The sequence below is a fragment of the Echinops telfairi genome, unplaced genomic scaffold (assembly GCF_000313985.2).
Source record: "Echinops telfairi isolate 266 unplaced genomic scaffold, ASM31398v2 ScPeMD7_443;HRSCAF=831, whole genome shotgun sequence".
Taxonomy (NCBI): Eukaryota; Metazoa; Chordata; class Mammalia; order Afrosoricida; family Tenrecidae; genus Echinops; species Echinops telfairi.
This window is the reverse complement of record NW_022104341.1, coordinates 73,569,615-73,592,101: the sequence shown is the minus strand read 5'-3', so window position 1 is coordinate 73,592,101 and position 22,487 is coordinate 73,569,615. Positions and strand designations below refer to the sequence as shown.

The 22,487-nt window shown below is 43.7% G+C and overlaps 1 protein-coding gene and 1 pseudogene across 2 annotated transcripts in view; one reads left to right on the top strand and one right to left on the bottom strand.

Moving 5' to 3' along the window:
* Window positions 1-4,860: 4,860 nt before the first annotated feature.
* Window positions 4,861-22,487, bottom strand: part of HSPB11 (heat shock protein family B (small) member 11) — a 27,431-nt gene continuing 9,804 nt past the window's right edge. For both annotated transcript variants that reach the window (XM_004699651.2, XM_045292159.1), the window contains exons 3-6: window positions 14,702-14,808; window positions 13,144-13,212; window positions 8,827-8,870; window positions 4,861-5,072 (exon numbers count right to left, since the gene is read on the bottom strand). In XM_004699651.2, coding sequence (XP_004699708.1) covers window positions 4,959-5,072; window positions 8,827-8,870; window positions 13,144-13,212; window positions 14,702-14,808 — 334 coding nt within the window. In that variant the 3' untranslated portion in view covers window positions 4,861-4,958. The remainder of the gene's footprint in view (window positions 5,073-8,826; window positions 8,871-13,143; window positions 13,213-14,701; window positions 14,809-22,487) is intronic.
* On the top strand, window positions 11,730-12,021 carry LOC105978318 (annotated as a pseudogene).

Below are 22,487 nucleotides of genomic sequence, written 5' to 3'. Positions count from 1 at the left end.
GGAACTGCACTGTGTTAGAGGTAAATATCCCAGTGGCTCTTCAATTGCTGCAAATTATTGTCTAATTATCTATCGTTGCCCACGCTAGCCGGCATGGAGCTGGGGAGAGGCGGAACGGGGATGGCCTATGCAGTCACTCCGCTCCTGGCTGGGGAGGGGAGTTGCAAAGCCCTAGACTGCAGGTGCTGGTGAGGGGAACTCTGGTGTGAGATCTTGTAGCTAGCTCTCAGAGGGTCTCTGTGAGCCCGGGATTGTGAAAACTTTTAGATAGAAGTCTGCAGGAATTACTGCTCGCTGCAAGTCCAGGACACAGGAAGGGTGGCAGACACCATCCTGCTATACCTGGCAAGGGGTTAGCGGATTCCGGAGATAGACACAGTGAACTTAAGAGTGTTTCAGCAAGTTCTAGAATCACTTCATGGGTGAAAATCAAAAGGGGAGGTCTGAACCAGGCCCTAGTATACTGAATCTATTTTTAGAACTCAGCCTCCCAGTATTTGCCTCCTTACCTCTTAATTTTCTAGTCTAACAGCAGGAGTGCTGGACAGGTGATTCTACCTGGATGCCATCTAGACTCCAAGGGCTAATTGTTATTTTCATATCTCACACCTTCCATTGTCTCCCTTCATCCATGTTTCTGTTGTTTGTCCCTGTGGGGAGGGCAGTTATATGCTGATCATTGCGATAGGTTCCCCTTTTCTTCCCCTTTTCCCTCCTACCCTCATGAAATCGCTATTCCTATCATTGTTCTTGAGAGGTTTATTTGTCCTGGATTCTGAGTGTCGAGAGCTCTTATCTGTACCAATGTACATGCTCCAGTCTAGCTGGATTTGTACAGTAGAACTAGGTCATGATAAAAGGGGGCCAGGAAGCATCAAAGAACTAGAAGAATGTTGTGTTTTTTGTTGGTGCTATACTGCACCCTGGCTGACTCTTTCCTTCATTGTGACCCTTCTGTGAGGGGATGTCCAATTGTCTACCAATGGGCCTGGAGGCAATTTTTCAAAAGAGGTCATCAAGTACCATTATCTTCAAATGTTGATAAGCTGTTACATCTTAAGTCCCAGTAATCCACAATTTAATGTCACACACACTACACACTCAAATGTTCAACTCTTCACAGCACATAACAACGTCATCAGGAAGACTGATCACCACGACCAAAGGCGTTACAGAACGCACAGTTCTAGCAAGAAAGCCAGGATTACAGACGGTTCTCACACACAATCCTGTTTGAAAACAACAGGAACACAAAATTTTACATGTTTAAGTCATACAAATGCATGATAGTGACTACCAATTGCCACTAAGTATGTTTTGTATTAGGGATACAAAAACTTCTCCCCATGCCATGGAATGTTATATTGACACCCAAGACAGTCAAATATTGTGAAAAAGTCAACATCTCACCATTTTCTGGTTGTACCAAAAATGAAACAACTGTTAAATGATTTCATGTCTTAAGAAAAACATTTACACTTAAGAAAAAATGGGATGAAGTGGGCCTTTGTAATGTTTCCAGAGCTCTAAAACCCTGCATTTACAAAACGTTGCTAAAAAATACTCCTCTGGATTGTACAAGAAGGGAGCTAACAGGGCCCCCTGATAAGACACGGTAGATAAACCATCACCAGGCTTGACGTCTTTTCCTCCTGCTTCATCAGAGGCTGGACTGTCCTTGCTTTTTGTTTCTCCTTTTTGGGTAGATCATTAGTTTCTGGGTGAGCTACTTCAGGCTGCTTTCCCCTTTGCCTGCACCTTTCTGTCTGAGGATGTATCCTTTCCTGCCGACTTTTATGGCCTTGTCTCCACTTCTGTGGGTGCAGGTTTCGCTGAGAACGTTTCTGGTCTCCTCTTTGGCTCCTCCTTCACCACCGTTCAGCGGCGCTGACCTTCAATTTGCGAATCTTGGTGGTGGGGAGGGTGCATGCCAGGTGTCTCCAGTTCACCGGGCACCAAGAGCTTTCTTGAAGTTGGATTGCCTGGTCAAACTGCTAGGACTTGGGGTGGCAATGCAGGGTCGGGTGGGTGGGGAACTGGACTGGGAGCCTGCCCCATCCCCCACAACCTCTCCCCAACTCCCTGACCCCACAGGTTCCAGACCATGGACTCCTGATCCCCACTCCATTCTCCTCATTTCCTATCAAGGGGTCCGAGGCTCAGAGTAGGAAGGTGCCCTGCTTGGAGTCCTAGTGGACCCAGGATTAAGACAGACAGCAGTAGGAGACAATCAGCTGGCATCGTCAGGTTCTACAACTAGGCATCACAGAGTCTAAATTCTGGCCCTGCCACCTACTAGATGTATGACCCTGGGAAAGATACTTAATTCCTCTAAATATGAATTCTTTTATATGCAAAATGTTAACAGCAACAGTTTTTAACCACAGGGGTGGTTGTAAAGATCCAAAAAAGAGCAATCATGTAAAATGCTGATAGTAATAAATGATCAATGGTAGATATCATAGTCGTTTATGAAATATGCCCCAAATATTAAAGATGGTTGTCTCTGGGAAGTAAGATTACATGTTTCTTAATTCTTCTCTGAAGTTTTCAAATTAGAATAAAACAAAACTAAAGAGACATTTTAACTACTTGCCCTACAGGGACCAGCTAAAATTTCTTAACATCAATAAAATCTTCTTATAAGTACTTTCTCTTCTCTGAACACTTATACTGTTTACTGTCAATCAGTCAATAAAATTTGAAAAATAATGCACTGAACAATAATGCACACCATATTAGATGCTGTGGTGACATAATCTATTCCCAGTTAAATGTGCACATCTATTGTGACCTCCTTGATTAAGCTGTACATATAGACCAGTGGTGGGGAATGTCTGGCCCCAGACTTTATAAGGCCCTTGAAATCATCAATACCAACTGTGACAGGTGGGTTTAGTGTGCCAACCTGGCCAATAGGAGCATGGGGGATTAATAAGGTCACAGTTTGATTGGAGGGCAAAGAGATAAATGGCTCGGCGTGGTAGTTACATAATTTGTTGTCAATAAGACTTACAAGTTGTATGAATCTGGGTACTTTGGAGAAACAAATCCACATTAACTCATGTATAAGAGAGTTTTATGTAAAGGTTAAGTGCACACCAAGAAAATATCCCAACCCAGTGCTGCCCAAGCCCACAAGTCCAACATTAACCCGTTAACCCATATGTCCAACACCAGTCCACAAAGTCCTCGTCCATCTCACAAAACAGAGTCCACAATGATGACTGCAGGAGGAAAGCCGAGTCAGTGAATGTGTAAGCATCTCAGCGCTGGCAGAGGTCTCCACATGGCTGCTCCAGCATTCAGGGCTGCATCGGGGTAGGTCCATGTGGCTTCTCCTTGGGGATGTCTTGCAGGAAGTGAGCCTTGCAAGCGGAAGCAGGGAACTGCTAAGACAGCTGCACCCTGGTGCGACCACAAACCAAGAGACCCAAGAACTATAAAGGCGAGGCTCACCAAGCCATTTATCCCTCTGCTCTTCAATTAACCCCACATGTGTTTATCGGCCACGTTGGCACAATTAACTAACTCACAAGTGAAGGGGGGTTGTTTACCTGTCAATCAGGTCATAGCTTGATGACCTCATTTGGGAGATGATAAGGAAATAAATAGCTTTCTGGAAGTGCGACACTCATTCACTCACTCACTCCCTGTGACATTCCTGACAAGAAGCCATAAGGAGCTACCCGGATGCACCCAGAGCCCTGGGAGCTGGAGGAGCTATGTGGAAACCCTTACCAGTGCTGAGCCGCTTCCACTGCCACTGGATCCACAAGGTTTTACACCCACTGGCGTGTGATTGTCCTGCATTTGGCATCATTGAATGGGTTTCGTGAGTCTGAAGAGGAATTTAAAGATTGATATTGGACATATGGGCTAATATCAGACTTATGGACTGATCTCAACTGAGCTGGGATGTTTTCTCAATATTCAATTGCTCTTGTATATAAAGCTCTTTCCTATATACATATGAGTGTCTATGAATTTGTTCCTCTAGTCTACCTGGACTAACACACTCGGTAAGGCCCATCCCTGTCTCTCTTGCTCTCTGGTGATCAGACCAGCATGTGGCTGCTTTAGCTAGTTCTCTGCTTCAACTTGTGAGCTACACTACCTATGGGACAGCCAACTTGTGGATCATGTCACTAGGGCTTAAGGTTCCTTTGAGAACATTGTACATTGTTTGAGCTTGAGGCCAGTGGACTCTGTCATCTTGCATTGCTTGAGTTCGATATCCCAGCTAGGCCTGCTTCAATAAGCCCCTGAGCAGTTGACTGTTGGTGACCAACCCCGTTCTTTGCTACCTGTGGGCAGACTGCCCGCATTTCCCAGAGGAAGACTCAGCTGTCTGCTTCCTTGACCTTGGACCAAGCAACCTCTGTGAGTTGAACTGAGACCTCTGTACAGCTGTGTGGACTAATTAGCTGTGACATTCCTTTGTGCTGTATAAATCTATCTATCTATCTTACCTATCTATCTATCTATCTATCTATCTATCTATCTATCTATCTATCTATCTATCACAAGTGTCCTGGTTTTGTTTCTCTAGAGAACCCCACCTAACATACCAGCTATCATCCTCCTCACCAAAGAGAAGTCCTAGCCATCACATTAGCGGTAAATTAATTTAATGTTTGACTAAATACAGCAGGCTAATTTTTAAGTTGATAATTTTGTGAGGATGGTGAATATTGCAAATATTCAAATGGTGCTTGTCAGAAAAAAGGTTCCTCATCTCTATCATAGACTGAAGCAAGACCTTCCTTCTGTCCTTCATGGTGGTCAACACTGTTGGCTGTTGAAACCAGAAGTCTCTTTACATTAAATAATACCAAGAAAGTAAATAACTGAAACAGATTGATACAAATCCTTTTAATAAAGAACTTCAGTGACAACTTCATGTTAAAATAAATATGTGAATATAAAACTCATGCAAGAGTACTATTTTAGAATTACTAATGAAGGTTTGAGACTACTATTCCCTCTGCAGAAACACCATGCACAGATGCAAAGTGATCAAACGCGGATACAATAATGAATCTCAGGTATGTGGCATGATCATCACGTCCCTGTAGGAGAAAAACCAACACGAATGCGGTCAGTAGTCCTGTCTAACTGTTCATAAGCACCTAATAGAATAAAGTGGATTGATGTAAGTGATATTCTAAACTTATAAGTACATATAAAATATAATATTCAGAGAAGAAAGCCAGCCACATTCAACAACCTTAGTTTGATAAAAACCAGCAGGTAAAACTGAAAATCTCCAACTCTACATGCTGATCAACTTTGTAAAAGTGTCTTTTCTAGTGATAGGTTTCCTTTGGCTAATGATGCTTCACAATACACTACTCTGAAACATGGTTGCTCTTTACATGGATGTACTTACTCTGGAAAGTAATTGGGTAACATGCACCGAGAGCTGTAAATCCCCTTGGCATGGACTCTTAGACGACAAGGAGATGAAGGTGATGACCGTGGTGTAGGAAGATATACATAAAATGTCCACTGCAATATACTTATCATGACTGGGGGCAGGGGGGAAAGGGTGGGGATGGGGAGAAGGGGGTCCAGCACAATTAGCTTAAAATGAGTAGACAGACATTATTTTAAAATTATAATTGCCCCCCAAAAAGTGAGATGATGGCATGGGGTGGGGAGTAGGACACTAACCCACCAGGGAGAGAGTATTGGTTATGTATCCACAGAATTGGGAGTGAGCATGCAGACCCCACCATGTCCCTCCTTGAGGGCAACGTAACCACATGGAGCAACACATGCTCATAGTGGGTTACAGGGCCGGCCCCAATCAGAGCCCAACCGACCCCTCCCTAGAAGCATGTGCTACAGAGGACAACACTAAACCTACAGGGTGGGGAGAGGGTCCAGCCTGCCACGCCCACACAGAAGCAAACCAATAAGGAAAACGAGAGAGGGAGGGTCTAGACCCCATATCAACACACCAAGCCTGGAGACGACGTCCCTGCATGGAGCTGCTGAGCCACATGGAGGACAGTAGGGCCGACAACAGCTCCAGACATGGTTTCCCCTCACTGGAGCCTCCTGAGGCAGAGGCCAATACTGGGGACACACGTGCGGGGAGTCAGTCCTGGACTGACCCCCCCCCCCCCTCCGCAGAGGGGCAAAACAAGAAGGGAACAAAGCAGAAGAGCAACCGGAGCAAAGAGAAGACACAAAGTTCCTGAAGAGTCCCCCAAATAGACTTTGGGCTAGGAGGGGCAGCTCCAGGAATTCCCCCAGGCCCAGTGGAGAGACAGTCATAAAGGTCGGTGGACAGACCTGGAATTATGTCTTGTTTTTTCCTTTCTTTTTTCAATCGTTTGTTTTCTTTTTCTTTGGTCTCTGTTATTGTTGGGTTGCCTACTTATATAAGACAGGCATGGGAAGCAGCTAGAGGAGAAACCAATGGGACCTATGGTCCTGGAGGGACTCGGTGGTGGTGGATGGGGGTGGTGGTGGAGGGAAGAAGGGTGTGGGGGAAGGAAGCGGTGAGCAAACCATGCCAAAGATAGGGGAACAACTAGGGAATTACAATCACAACAAAGTGGATGTAGAGATCTTGGGGAGCAACAGCCAACTAGCTGAGAAGAATTACTGAGAGGCAGAAGTAGGGCGAGTGTGATGGTGGGGCAGGAGGAAGGTGAAAGGAAACAGAGGAACGATCTAGGAAGCAAAGCTATGGATACTAATTCATAACAAGAGGTATTGGCTCATGTACATATATTTATGTGGCAATACACTGAGGTTGTGGGCAGACTTCAGACCTCTGGTATGACCTCCCTAAATGCAAGAACACTTTGTTCTAACAACCTGGCATTCTGTGATGTTCACCCCGCACAATCCCTGAAGACAAATGTGGTGAAGAAAACAGATGGTGCCAGGCTAGCAAAAGATATAGTGTCTGTGGTCTTAAAGGCTTGAAGTTAAACAAGCGGCCATCTAGCAGAGAAGCAACAAGTCCACATGGAAGAAGCACACCAGCCTGTGTGATCATGAGGTGTTGAGAGGACTGGTTAACAGGCATCAGGAGAACCCAAACAAACAAACAAAAACTATATTGTTGAGAATGAGGGGGGTTGGAGCAGAGACCCAAAGCCCATCTGTAGACAATGGGACATTCCCTCACAGAGGGGTCCCAGGGAAGGGATGAGTCAATCAGGGCGCAGTAAAACACCAATGAAACACAATACTCCTCTGGTTCCTTGAGGCTTCCTCACCCCCTCACTATCATAGCCCTTTCACTGTGAGCTAGACCGGAGCATGTGCACAGGTACAGATAAGAGCTCATGACACATGGAATCCAGGAATAGAAATGGGAATAGCGATACCAGAAGGGGAAGGGGAAGGTGGGGAAAGGAGAGGAGGAAGGGGAAACCGATCGCAATGATTGACACATAACCGCACACATCACCCATCCCTAGCCCCCAACGAACAACAGAAATCGTGGGGGAAGGGAAACAAAAGTCGGTGTAAGATATGAAAATAATAATAATTTATAATTTATCAAGGGGCCACGAGCGTGGAGTGGGGAAGAGAGAGGGAGCGGGGAAGAGGAGCTAACACCGAGGGCTTAATAGAAAGTAAATGTCTAGAAAATAATGATGGCAACTTATGTACAAATGTGCTCAACACAATTGATGTATGGATTGCTACAAGAGCCCTAAGAGCTCTCAATAAAATATTCTTAAAGATGATACTGACAAAGCTTATTCTACAGTATTGGGTAGCAGAAGCAAACAGCGCTGCAGGCACTCTGGTGATGACTCTGGGAGGCTCAGGGTGGAGGACTAGAAGAGGGGGCTGTTTGTGGCAGGACTGAAACGGCAGGGACTCCTCCTCTTCAAGAACACCGAGCCACAGTGAGTGCTCACAGCGCGAGAAAGGAGGGGCTCCCGGGATCGCTCGACTCGCATAACCCAGTCGGTAAAGAAGGAGAGACATGTTAGCTCAATTCATGCCTTTTCTGCTTCTCTTTCCCCACTGGCCTCCTAGTCATTGGGCACATTTTGGTGGCCAGGAGGAAGAAGGGATTCAAAAAGTCCCTACAGAATGTTTTCAAACTTGGATGCTGTGGCAGCTCCCTGCAAATTGTGCCGGAAACTTAATGGACCAGGGGTCCTCATTTTAACCTTTATCCAGGGAAACCTTCAATCAACAATACCACCTAATATATTCACATTGAATTGTTTTACATTTTTGTTTGTTTTTGTGTAACCACAGGGGCCTGGCAAACTAGCAGAAACAGGAACTCCTGATGAGGCCGCAGCTTCCTGGTCAAAAGACATTCATGCCGCTTGGCAGACAAAGCCCAATGGAATGTTCTCAGAAAGGACTGGCTCTCTTTCCACCTCCTCTCTCTCTGGCTGATTTGTGGCTGATCCCATGCTCCAGTTCCCTTATTTGAGTCTCTCTTGTCCTTTCATGCTTCAATTAACATCCCGTTTTGGCATCGGCACCTTGTCTGATTCCTATTCTAAACGGCCCACAGAATCAAGAGTCAAATGAAAGAAAGGCAAAGCAAATACATACTTCAAAATAAACAAACAGAAAAAAAGGAGCGAGTATTGCATTCTCCAGGCTGTCATTCCAGGACACAGAAGAACCTAACTTATGAATATCACATTTGGATTCTGTTATTAATGAGAATAATATTCTCTCTGAGTTGATTAGGGACAGGATTTACAATATCACAACACTGTATTAGCATATCACTGACTCTGTGACTGTGGAGATATGATTAAGATTTCACTACACAGTGCTGGTTAAAGATAACGTGCAGCTCTACAAAACACAAGTACTTACCACAATTTCTTCATTCTGAAGCTGCCCCTCGGTGTGTCTTAGATCTAAAACACAAATTTAACAGAAAAGAGTTAAGGGTTGAAAATGCAGGATTGCTGCTGAAATTTATGTTCAGCAAAACATGGCAGCTGATAAACCATAGTTAAGACCAGGGTTAAAGGAATTATGAGTGTTTTAGAGGTAAAATCTGATATAAAAATAAAGACAGAAGATATAAAAAGCATGACAGATAAACTATGAGCTGTACAGTATCTCTAATGGGTACACACACACACATAGAGAATAACCCATTGCTATCAGGTCGATTCCAATTCATAGCAACTGCCCGGACGGTTTCCAAGGCTGTCAATCCTAAAGAAGCCACATCTTCTTCCCTGTGAGCAGGTGATAGGTTTGAACTGTGGACCTTCTAGTTAGCAGCTAAGTGCTTTCGTCATACACCACCTGGACTTCCTAGTGAGCATAAGAAGGGGAAATGTCAAAACAAGTTAAAGGCGGAAAGGAAGCAGCAGGTAGAATGTGAAAATCTTTGTCAAGGATGAAGCCACACACAGTAACTGCAGGCCTGTGAGGCCCCATCCCTCCGCACCGGGGGACACCTGGTGCCGCTTCTTCAGTGAGTTTTTCACGCTGACACTGTGTGGCTTGGTGCCCCACGGAGCGATCCTTTCTGGCATCTGGGTTTTAAAAGCCTCTACTTACATAGTGGCAGGGGAGACAAGCTCATTTGGTCACGTAGGAATTACTGTGAAACCCATGAGGGCAAGAACGACAGGAAAGCCTGGGTTTCCAGGTCTCAGGAATTTTGCGCCTTTGATGGGCTGTATTTGACCACCTTTCTATTGCTTAGTGGAAAATATTTGCGTTTTCCATCTCTGACAAGTTGCCAGCTTCCAGAGTTTTTATTGTACATCCAACATTCTTTTGGCGATGTGAAATAGTGAATGGATATAATAATAAGTAACTGGTCCTGGTGGTGCTGTCAGGTCATGGATTCAACCCTAGGAAACTCTAGATATCAGTGGTTCTCAACCTGGGGTGACAACCCCTTTGGTGGTTGTACAACTCCTTCACAGGGGTCACCCGATTCAGGACAGTAGCAAAATGACAGTGATGAAGTAGCAACAAAAATAATTTTATGTGCCCGATCTGATCCCACCACACCGAGGCAAAAAACTAAGGGCGTGCAACAGAACAGCAAGAGAAACAGAGCAATGAAGTCCCCAGGGAATATCAAAAACAGACTTTGGGGCCAGGGCTTGGTGCCCCATCAGACTCGACTGGAAAACACTCCTAAAGGCCAACAAACAGTCCTTGAACTAACTGCAAGCTTTTCTTTCTTGTTGTTGTGTTTTTGTTTTGTTCTTTGTCATTGGCTTATTATTGTTGTTTTGTTTTCTTTTGTTGCTTGGCTTTGTTCTGTCTTGTTTTTGTGCATGTTATTATCTCTGCAGGTCTGTCCAAATAAGATAGGCTAGATGAACAATCTGGAGGAGAAAACATTGGGACTGACGGTTCCGGGGGGATATGGGAGAGGGGGAGGTGGGGGGAAAGGAAGTGGTGTTAACAAACCCAGGGACAAGGGAACAACAAGTGATCCAAATCGATGGTGAGGAGGGTATAAGAGGCCTGGTAGGGCATGAACAAGGGTAATGTAACTGAGAGGAATTACTGAAACCCAAATGAAGACTGAACATGATAGTGGGACAAGAGGAAAGTCAAAGGAAATAGAGGAAAGAGCTAGGAGGCAAAGGGCATATATAGAGATCTAAATAAAGGCATGTGCATATGTAAATATATTTATATATGAGAATGAGGAAATAGATCTATGTGCACATATGTATAGGTTTAGTATTAAGGTAGCAGATGGACATTGGGCTTCTACTCAAGTATTCCCTCAATGCAAGAATACTTTGTTCTATTAAATTGGCATTCTATGATGCTCACCTTCCTGACACGACCACTGAAGACAAAGTGGGTGCATAAACAAATATGGTGAAGAAAGCTGATGCCCGGCTATCAAAAACTATAGCATCTGGGGTCTTAAAGGCTTGAAGGTAAACAAGCAGCCATCTAGCTAAGAAGCAATAAAACCCACATGGAAGCAGCACACCAGCCTGTGCAATCATGAGGTGTCTATGGGATCAGGTATCAGGCATTATCAGAACAAAAAATCATATCATTGTGAATGAGGGGGAGTGCGAGTGGAGACCCAAAGCCCATTTGTAGGCAATTGGACATCCCCTCATGGAAGAGTAGCGGAGAAGAGACGAGCAAGTCAGGATCCAGTGTAGCAATGATGAAACATACAACTGTCCTCTAGTTCCTAAATGCTTCCTCTCCCCCACTATCATGATCCCAATTCTACCATACAAATATGGCTAGACCAGAGGATATACACTGGTACAGATAGGAACTGGAAACAAAGGGAATCCAGGGTGGATGATCCCTTCGGGACCAGTGGTGTGAGTGGCGATACCGGAAGGGTGGAGGGAGGGTAGGGTGGAAAGGTGGAACTGATTACAAGGATCTACATATAACCTCCTCTCTGGTGGACGGACAATAGAAAAGTGGGTGAAGGGGGATGTCGGACAGTATAAGGTATGACAAAATAATAATTTATAAATTATGAAAGGGTCATGAGGGAGGGGGGAGTGGGGAGGGACGGGGGGGGAAATGAGGAGCTGTTGCCAGGGCTTACGTGGACAGCAAATGTTTTGAGAATGATGAGGGCAATGAATGTATAAATGTACTTTACACAATTGATATATGTATGGATTGTGATAAGAGTTGTATGAGCCCCTAATAAAGTGATTTTAAAAATAATTAAAAGGCAGTATAAAAAAATATCCAACTTAAAAAAAAAAAAGAGCTTTTCCGGCGCTGACGACCGCCCAGCGATCATGCCTTTCGCAAATGATCTCCTCCATCCCTCTCCCGAAGAGGAGAAGAGAAAACACAGGAAGAAGCACCTGGTGCAGAGCCCCGATTCCTACTTCACGGATGTCAAATGCCCAGGCTGCTATAACATCACCACGGTCTTCAGCCAGGCACAAACAGTCGTTTTATGTGTTGGCTAATCCACTGTTCTCTGTCAGTCTACAGGAGGAAAAGCAAGGCTCACAGAAGGATGCTCCTTCAGACGGAAGCAGCACTAAAAGACCCTGAATCGAGATGAGTGGAAAGCCATTCTAATAAACCCATTTTGGATACAAAAAAAAAGAAAGAAAAAAAAGAAAATAATTTTATGGTTGGGGGTCACTACAACATGAGGAACCGTATTGAAGGGTTGTGGCATTAGAAAGGCTGGGAGCCACTGCTAGATATGGTTGCTATGAGTTGGAATCAACTCAGTGGGTTGTTTGTTTGTTTGTTTGTTTTGATTCTTTTAAAGCAAGTCTGAGATGCCATGATAGTTCACTTCGAAATACTTGATTGTTTCTAAAACACATGGATATTTTCTCATATAACCACAATACTATTATCATCCTGTAAAATGATAGTAGTAGTAGTGTTGTCATTTGTTGAACCTCAGGGTGGACCAGGACCAGGAGCAGGCCAAAGCTGATCCGTATGGAGTGGTGAGTAGACATCTCTCTACTGTCCTAACTTTTTACCAATTCTGAGACCAGCCACCCCTCCAGGAGCAGTCCCTAACTAGTCTGCTGGGTTTGATAATCCATTGCAACGGTCACACAGAACTCACCAACCATATGTACAGTTAAGCAATTTTTAAAGGAAGCAAAGGGTACAACTCAGGATGAGGATAAACAGTGTTAACTCGGGATCGGGATCAGGAAGGATGTAGGCAAAGCCTAGAGTTTCTTCGTTGGGGAGAGCACACCCCTTCCTTCTTCAATGAAGGGCAGCTCTCAGTGGGCCAGGAGGCTGTCTGCTCCTGTAAAGACTCGCAGCCTTGGGAAGCCCTTCTACGGCGGCGGTGAGGAGTAGGAGTGGACTCAATGGCAGTGGGTTTGGGGTTTCTAATAAATGTGCTGTAGGTGTCCGTGGGCGGTGCAGACAGTTACATACTGCAAGCTGTGAACCAATCCAGAAGAGCCTTGGAAAAGGGCTAGCCAGCTGCTCCTGAAATGCCACAGCCATGACAACCCAGTGGAGCAGTTCTGTACCGCACACACCGGTTACCCTGAGTGGGCCTCCATCCCACAGTAACTGACACAAGCAACCTGTTACCAGGATCATCCATTCTCCCATCCCCCACCCCCCACACACTAAAATACAGGCTAACTGGAAATGCAGAGTCAAAGGACAAGTCTCTGCTCCGTCACGTTCAAAACAATGCAGGGAAGCACTCACCTCTTTCAATCCACGGCTCAAAGTCAGCTGGTTCCTTCGACGTGCTCTTTTCAATCCTCAGGGTGCGCACTGACATTGCAATTAAACAATGTAAATGAGGTGTTAATTGTCTACGAGATTCCTTGTTCATGTCCTTGAAACTCGTCTGTGCTGGTGGGACTACACAATTCTGGGATCAGGGAAGCTACATTCGGGAAATGACTCACTTGTCCTGTGCTTTTTGGTAAATGCAGTCTTGTGTGATTGTAATCTTACAAATGTGTGCAACCATACAACAGAGACATAACAGAGCCTTGTTGAATCTGGTACCACCTAGATTATTGTATACTGGTAATAACAGCAGTAATACCAACAGTCCTGGTCATAAACCACTATGAAGAACCTACTATGAATGAGGCATATTTATTCATTAACTCAACAACAATCTTATTAGAGAGATATTTTGAGCTAATTTTCCTGATGAGGAAACAGGCTTAGGAAAGTCAGGCCCACTTGTTGAATAACATACAGTTAGTAAACGCTTAGAGTGAAATTCACAGAGTCTACCTGACTGGAAAGTTTCTACAATAATTAGTAAACTAGGAATGCGGTCATCTTCATTTATACTGGTATGTCTCCATTGCCCCTGCCACCTTAAGTCCCCATCTGTCTTATTCTGCACCCTGGCAGGCAGACCCCTGCGGACTATGTCATCTGGGTTCACTTGTCTGTTGGCTCCTGGCCAATGGGAGGCACTGGGAGGAGACTGGAGGGCAGTGGGAAGTTTTTACTCTTCTCCCTCTCTGTTTCAGTGCAAGCCTGACAGTGGTTATGTCCCCTCTTAACGACAGCTCCTGCTGGGCAGGCCCGGCACCACACTCTCTGAATCTCACTGGTCTCTAGGAACATCATTTCCTTCCCTGGTCCCAGGGCTGTTAAGTAATGGTTTCCTACTGGGTCAGCTTCAGGGTGTCTCACCATCCTGTGTTGGTTCCCTTAACCCACCCACCCCACCCCCATTTTGTGAGTAGTCCCCTCGTTACAATTAGAGCCATCTAGGATGTATTTTGTTTCCTGAGGGGATTTTGTCTGGTATACTTTCTCCTTAAGTAAGCATAAGACATCATTACAATGATATTTGGATGGTAGATTCTTCTCCTAGTCCTTTAGAAAATGCCATTAGTAAAAGGAGAATCAAAGCTATCTAACGTGAATAATCCAAGTGATCAGATTTCCAGGCACAACTTGACAGGGCATCCCAGACCAAATGGCTCTGGAATCGAGAGATCATGGAATCTAGTGTTCCGGAAAGTGGGCTCCTGATGCTCATAATCAAGTCATTGACCACAGACTTTTTCACATAGTAAACTGTGAGGAAATTATTATATACTTTGGAAGAGTTTCAAATGTGCAGTTTCTGTGGCTAACTGTGCTTAAAGCCCTTAATCCATATTCCCTAACCTCAACTCCAGCATGAAAACTGGTCTCCAGGCTGTAAAGAAACACCAGTGTTTTGCCAAAAGTTTACAGATAAGCTCTCTGCCTAAAATATGATGAAAATTAATATATGGTTTCTTACCAAAGTAGCTTTGTATTGTAAGCTTTTCAATCCTCACGTGCTTGTGAAAGCAAATAATGAACTCCTGGGGAAACATCCCTGTGGTGGTCCAAAATGTTCTTGGATTCCTATTGTGAATTTTACAATGGGAAAAGAAAAGCCAAATATAAATGTTTAATCCTGAATTTTTAAATAATCACCCCCACGACATTTAATTTAATTTTATGTTTTTCACCACAACATTTTAATGAACAAGTATCTTTTAAATCAAATGATCACTATCTTCTTACACCACCAGTCTTTAGCCTGGTTGTCATTCTACGGAGGCTGTGTGTTGCTATGATGCTGGGCGCTGTGCCTCCAGTATTTCAAATACCCAGAGGGCCATCTATGGTGGGTGGACAGGTTACAGTGGAGCTTCCGGCCTGAGACAGAGGAGGGATGAGGGTCTGGTGATCTACTCCTGAGAAAAGTGGCCGTCGAAAACCTTATGCATTGCAGCAGGACATTGCCTGGGTTAGTGCCCTAGGTGAGCAACTTAGGTTGGAAGCACAAACTGGGGAAGAGTTGCCTCCTCAAAGTGGAGCTGACTTTACTGACATGAGTAGAGCAGAGCTTCCGGCACCTTCGCTTGCTGAAGTGGCACAACTCAAAACGAGAAGAAACTCTAGCAGACTTTCATGAATGAACAGAGAATGTAATGAACAAAGCACGAATCTAGGAAAATTGGAGGCTGTCAAAAATGAAATAGAACACATAATGATCAATATGCTAGGCACTAGTGAGTTAAACTGGACTGGTATTGGCAGTTTTGAATTAGATAATGATCTAGTCTACTATGCTGGGATGAAGAAGATGAGTTGGAGAAGAATGGCATCACTTTTACTGTATGAAACCCCTTGCTGGATCTCTCTAGAAGTGCCCCAATGTCAGTGATAGGACAGTACCCCCCCCCCACTCCACCTACAAGGAGGGTCAGTTCATGAAACTCTTCAGATTTACACAACCACCACTAATGACAAAGATGAAGAAAATTAGTATTTTGACAACCTCTTCCATCTGAAAATGATCAAACATGCAATCCAGATGCACTGGTATGTTATGTCTTAGCTAGAGCTACAGGGCATCCAAATGGGTAGAGAAGTGAAACTCTCTCTACTTGCAAATGATAGGATCTTACAAATAGAAAATCTCAAAGAATTAATGGAAAGATTTGTCAAAGTGGAAGGGTATATAAGGTCAACATGCAAGCTGGATTCCTTTATGTTAACCGGGAGAGTTCTGAAAGGGAAATCAAAAAGACAAAACCATTTACAGTTGCCCCTCAAAGGATGGGATACTTGGGAATGGGTATAACCATCCCCAGAGAGAAGGGGCAATGTGTGCAAGGAGAACGGCAGACACCGTTGCAGGAAACCAGAGGGACCTGCATGATAAAATAGTGGGTGCTACTGGTATAGATGGGAACTGGAAATACAGGGAATCCGGGACAGATGAGCCCTATAGGACCAGTGGTGTGAGTGGCGAAACAGGGAGGGTAAAGGGAGAATGGGTAGGAAGGAGGGAACCGATTACATGGAACTGTGTGTGACCTCCTCCCTGGGGGACAGACAACCGAAAAGTGGATGAAGGGAGACGTCGGACAGGGCAAGATATGACAAAATACCCATTTATAAACTATCAGGGGCTCATGCGGGAGGGGGGAGCGGGGAGGGAGGGGAAAAATGAGGACCTAATGTTGGGGGTTTCAATGGAGAGAAAATGTTTTGAGAAACGATGTACAAATGCGCTTTACACAATTGATGTGTGTATGGATTGGGATAACAGTTGTATGAGCCCCTAATAAAAATGTTATAAAAAAAAATAGTGGGTGCTATGCTCATGGATTTGAAAGCTTGGCATTGTGAGAGTATCATTGCTACCAGGGCAGTCCTATAGATGTGGTACAGTCCCGAGCTAGAGTCCAATGGCATTCTTTGAGGAAGTGGGAAAGCTAATACTCCCCAACTTTAGGGTGGGGGGCCGGTTGGGAATTCGGGGGGACGGGGCGAGATAGATAGATGGGCAGTGTTAGGGAGGAAGAGCAAAGTAGAGGCCTCTCACGTCTGGATCTCAGAACCTACACAGCCATGGTGGTCACAACAGCTTGGTACTGATGCAGCCATGGGTACATGGGCAGATGGAACAGAGTTCAAAGTCCAAGAATGGATCCATCTACCAATAAACAGTGGATCTTTGACAGGGGACCAGGTACATTGAATAGGGAAGAGACAGTATCTTTGGCAAGTAGTGCTGACAAAACTGGACATCCATTTGCAGAGGAGTGGGGAGGAGCCCATGAGCTTGGGAAGGGTCAAGGACCTAGATGTGGAACTTAGAATTGTGGAGGTCATCGATGAAGGGGTAGGGGCAGATTTGAGGGACTTAAGTATTGGCAGTTCTTGGCGGTGTAGTGGGTTACATGTTGAACTGCTAACTGCAAAGTCAGCAGTTCAAAACTACTAGCTGTTCCATGGGCGAAAGACACGGTTTTCTACTCCTCTAGGCTGTCCAGCTATTGAAACCCACAGGGGCAGTTCTATTCTGTTTCTATGATTAGGAATTGAGCCAAGTTTGGCGTTTTTTAAGAGTATGGGGCAATTGGCCCGGGACTGGCGTGGAGTTGGACTTTCCTAAACCCTAAGGAAGTCACCCTGAAGATCTGGAACTGAAACTCTAACACCCCCCCTCACCTGACCGCTTGAGAGAGTACTCAACCACCTTGCATCACAGGACAGCATTTGCCCAAGGGCAGACGAGGGCTAGAAAGAAGAGGAATGGAGACAGGAGACATTGAGGGTGGGTACGTGTAGGACATTGATGGGACTGAAATAGACGAATTGAAACAAAATGAGTACAGATTGTTGAATGTAAACGTGACGATGAGTTTTCAAGACTGTAACTCTTTACAGGAGTAGAAAGCCCCATCCTTTCCCTAGGAGCGGCTGGGGTTTTTGAACTGCTGACCTTGCAGTCCATGCTATATTTAATATTCTTCCCAAACATCATAACCCAAAGGTATCGGTTCTTGGATCTAATTCATTATCCAGCTTTTACATGCTGTGGTAGTTATATAATGTGGTGTCATCTTGTGGAGGGGTGGAATCTAGCCTGTCAATCAGGTTGCAGCTTGACGATCTCATTTAGAGGTGCTAAGGAGATAAACAGCTCATTGGAGGTGGGATACACACTCACTCCCTGTGAGACATTACTGAAAAAGAGCCTGATGAAGCTACACTGATGCCGCCAGAGCCCTGGAGCTAAAGGAGGCATGTGGAGACCCACACCAGTGCTAGATGTGTCTACTGCCACTGGACCCACAAGACTTTCAACCCACTGGCCTGTGATCGTCCTGCATTCGGCATCGTTACATGTATTTTGTGGGTCTGAAGAGGAATTTATAGATTGGTATCAGACATATGGGCTAATATCGGACTTATGGACTTGATCTGGGCTGAGCTGTTTTCTCAATATTCAATTGCTCTTGTATATAAAGCTCTTTCGTATACACGAGTGTCTATGAATTTGTTTCTCTGGTCTACCTAGACTAACACACATGCATATGAGGTGACTGAAAATACCATAGCTTGTATCAGACACTTCTTAATCCTCAAAGTAATATCTGTGCTTCTTAACCCTTTCATGAAGTCTTCTGCAGCAGATTATGCCTAATGCAATACACGGTTTGATCTCAATCGCTACTCCCACGGGCGTTGATTGTGGATCCATGTATGATGACATTCTTGACAGCCTCAATCATACTGCTTACTGGCCCTGTTGTAAGAGTTTTTGTATTCTTTATGTTGAAGTGTAAGCCATACTTAAGGCTGAAGGTTTTGATCTTCATCATTCAACAGTGCATTGAATTGTTCTCCCTTTAAAGCAAAGCTGTGACGTGGCATATTGTTAATGAGTATTCCTCCAATCCTGGTGATGTGCTGTTCTTCATATAGTCTAGCTTCTTGAACCATCTGCTCAGCATACAGAGTTAACAAGTACCATGAAAGGATACAACCTAAGTGCATACCTTTTCTGATTTTAAACCATGAACTTTAATCCCCCATGTTCAATTTGAACAACTGCCTCTTTATGTCCAGGTTCTGCATGAGCACAATGGAGTGTTCTGAAAATCTTACTCTTCACAATGTGAAGATAACAAATGTTTTCCATAATCTATTGCAATCCACACGGCAGAATTCTTTCTGGAACCCTAGGCTTTCAAGCCAAGATCCAGCCCATCTCAATAGTCATATATCCCTTGCTCCACACCCTCTTCTGAGACCAGATGGAACTTCAGGCAGTTCTCTGTGAATGTACTGCAGCAAACACTTTTGCATTACCTTCAGCAAAATTTTACTTGTATGTAATAACAATGACTTCCCCATTCTGCTGGATCATCTTTCTTTTGAAATGGACACAAATTTGGGTCTCTTTGGGTCAATTAGTTGACTGGCCAGGTAGTTTTCTAAATTTCTTGGAGTAGATAAGTAGCATTGTATCCTTTTGTTGAAACATGTCAATTAGCGTTTTAGCAATTCCTGGAGTCTTTTCACCATTGCTTTCAGTGTAGCTTGGTCTTTTCCCTTATTTAATACTATTGGCTCAATATTTTTAGAATTAGATAATCAGGTCCTCATTTCGTGTTTTAGTGTGGAAGTTGCCCTGAAACCTCTTCACCATGGGTGCTGCTGCTGCTATTTTAAATCCTGCTGGGATTGCTTCCGGCATAGCAATATGCAAAACACAATATGGCAAACTGACCAATGACTGAAGGTAGCTTTTTTTATATAAAGCCCCCAAATGTACCATTTAAGATCCTCTGAACTGCTTCCGAGAGATGTTAGTTTCCACCTAGTATTACTGCATATCTTCAACCTAAAGAACTTCCTTTAGCATCCTCTGTAGGATTCACTTGTGGTGAATAAAATAGCTTTAATTTACCCTAGTTTGTGACTCTGGGTTGACAATTGTCTCCTTTCATTTCTTTTTTTTAGTATTAAATTTTTTCTGTCTGAGTTAGTTAATTGTGCCAACCTAGCCGATAATCATGTGGGGCTAATTGAAAGGCAGAGGGATAAATGGGTGGTGAGCCTCGCCTTTCTAGTTCTCGGGTGTCTTGCTTTGTGATGGTTGCACTAGGGTGCAGCTGCCTTAGCAGTTCCCTGCTTCAGCTTGCAAGATTGACTTCCTATAAGACATCCCCAAGGAGAAGCTACATGGACCTATCCCGATGCAGCCCTGGGTGCTGGAGCAGCCGTGTGGAGACCCCTGCTAGTGCTGAGATGCTTATTCGTTCACTGACTCAGCTTTCCTTCTGCAGTCGGCATCATTGCCTCTGTTTTGTGAGGTGGAGGACTTTGTGGACTGGTGTTGGGTTAATGGGTTAATGTTGGACTTGTGGGCTTGGGCAGCACTGGGTTGGGATGTTTTCGTGATGCACATTTTCTTTACATAAAGCTCTCTTATACATGAGTTGCTGTGGATTTGTTTCTCTAAAGTACCTAGACTAATATACTGTCTTAGCTTCGATTCTTTCTTATATAAAGTCCGCTGTACTCATGTAACATGTTCTTTCCTTTAAGTGTTTTTGAGGTTTTTTTCCCCTTTATTTTTATTTTTCAGCAGTTTAGCTTTCATATTATGTCTATGTATGGTATCATCTGTATGTATCATATCATATCATATATCATATCATCAGCTTGAGGTTTTCTGAATTTCTGGCAGTTTTTTGTTCAATAAAACTGGGAAATTTCAGTCATTATATATCCAAACATTTATTTTCTTAATCTCTTATCAGGAAATGCAAATCATATATGTTAGACTGTTTTACATTATATGTCCCTGAAGTCATTAGTTTGTAGGTCCTTTTTCAGGACCCCACCCCGACTCAGCAAAAGAAGTTAATTCCAAAAGACCACAAATTGTACAGTTCCATTTACGTGAAGTGTCCAGAACCGGCAATACTACAGAGCCCAAAAGTACGTGGTACAGGGATCAGCCACGGCTGGTGGGGACAGAAGGATGGGGTGACTACTGAAAAAATGCCAGGTTTATTTTCAGGTGTTAAAAATATTCTAAAATTGATGTGCTTGTTGTATAACTGTGAATACACTGGAAGTCACTGAAGAGGGAGGGCTATCTTATCTAGCTAGCTAGTCTTATTTAGGTATTTTTCCCATGAGCTTTTTTTTAAATAAACGGTTTTATTGGGACATAATCCAAATATCATACAACTCAATAGTTCAATCCTATCAAGAATAGTTGTAAGGAGGGCACATTAAATAGGTAAATTATATAGTATGCGAATTCCATCTCAGTAAAAGTTTTAAAAAACAGAGGCTAGGTCTCCTGATGCAAAATCTGTGTCTTTTATACTACATGTAATATTTTATAATTCCTTTTGTTTATATTTATATGGTTTTAAACTTTACCTATTTAAATGTATTAAATAAATATTAATTATTCTATGTTTTTCTTTGGGCTTTTTCAGTAAATGACAGCATCAAATAATATGTGGAAACACACTTGGGTTTTGCAATGACAGATAACTCAATCCTACAATTAGTTATAGTGAAATTATCAAACGCTTTCTTCTAAATGTTGCTTTAAGGCTAACAATCTTTCACATCCATTGGGTCAAATCAATTTTTTCCACAGCAATGTTAGGTGGGTAGACTGTCAGACCAGGACCCTGAGGCTCAAAGAGGTAAACTGTCTCAAGGTAACACAAATGCATGTGGAGTTCACTTATCCTCTCACTGCCACTGAGTCCACCCACTGCCCCTATGGGTTTCCCACACAGTCGCTCCTTATTAGAGTAGAAAACCTCATCTTTCTCATGCAAAAGCAGCTGGTTGGTTTTGAACTATTGATTTTGTAGTTTACATTCCAAGGAGTAACCAGTATGCCATCAGGGCTCCTACTTCACTTAACCCATGAACTTTAATTCTAAATCTAGTATTTTTCTAATCTACTAATCTACGTCAAAAGGACCTATTCTCTCCTGTACTCCCCACCCCCAGGACAGCAAGCATCTGCTTTGTCGATTCCCAGGGAGATGCCATGTGTTTCAGAGCAGGACTGCACTCCACAGGGTTTTCCATGGCTGTGACCTTCTGGAAGCACATTGCTGGGCCTCACTTCCAAAGACAGAGCCTCTGCTCTGCTCTTCTATTGACACACTAAACATCAGGGGCAAAGGAAGGAGGTGTAGACATGCAACCATTTCCTTCGCTCTCATTTCTCAGTAAATTGAAAGCTCAACCATGCTTACTAGCCAGTAGGGGCAAATTTATAGCACTGCTTTCTCCAAATAACTCTATGGTTATTTCCATTTAGATAAACCAACTTGAAAGCAGAGAATAATTTTTAATGTCTACCCTATACAATCTAATTGCCTTTGTTGAAACTACGCACAGAGTTTAAAAGTCTCTGATGTGCTCTGCTCAGTTATCAGAACTGGAACTACTTTTATTCCACATGGATTTCTGTATTAAGGTTTTTGCCTATTTTAACAAATATTGTGTATGCCCTCATTCATAATACGTTGCGAGAAAACCTAAACTATGGCTTGCTACAGATAATAACTAATTCTAACGATGGGTAAAGTTCTTTCTTTAAAAGAAGGTCACCAGAAAACGCGTGCAAGGTAAGGTGCCCTGGCCTTGGAAAACTGCTCTCTCTCCAGGAAAAGACGGAGACATTTCTGGAAAGATGTCTATTTCTGGCAAACGATTTGAGGTGAGTCGCTATGGCCTTGTGTGTAACT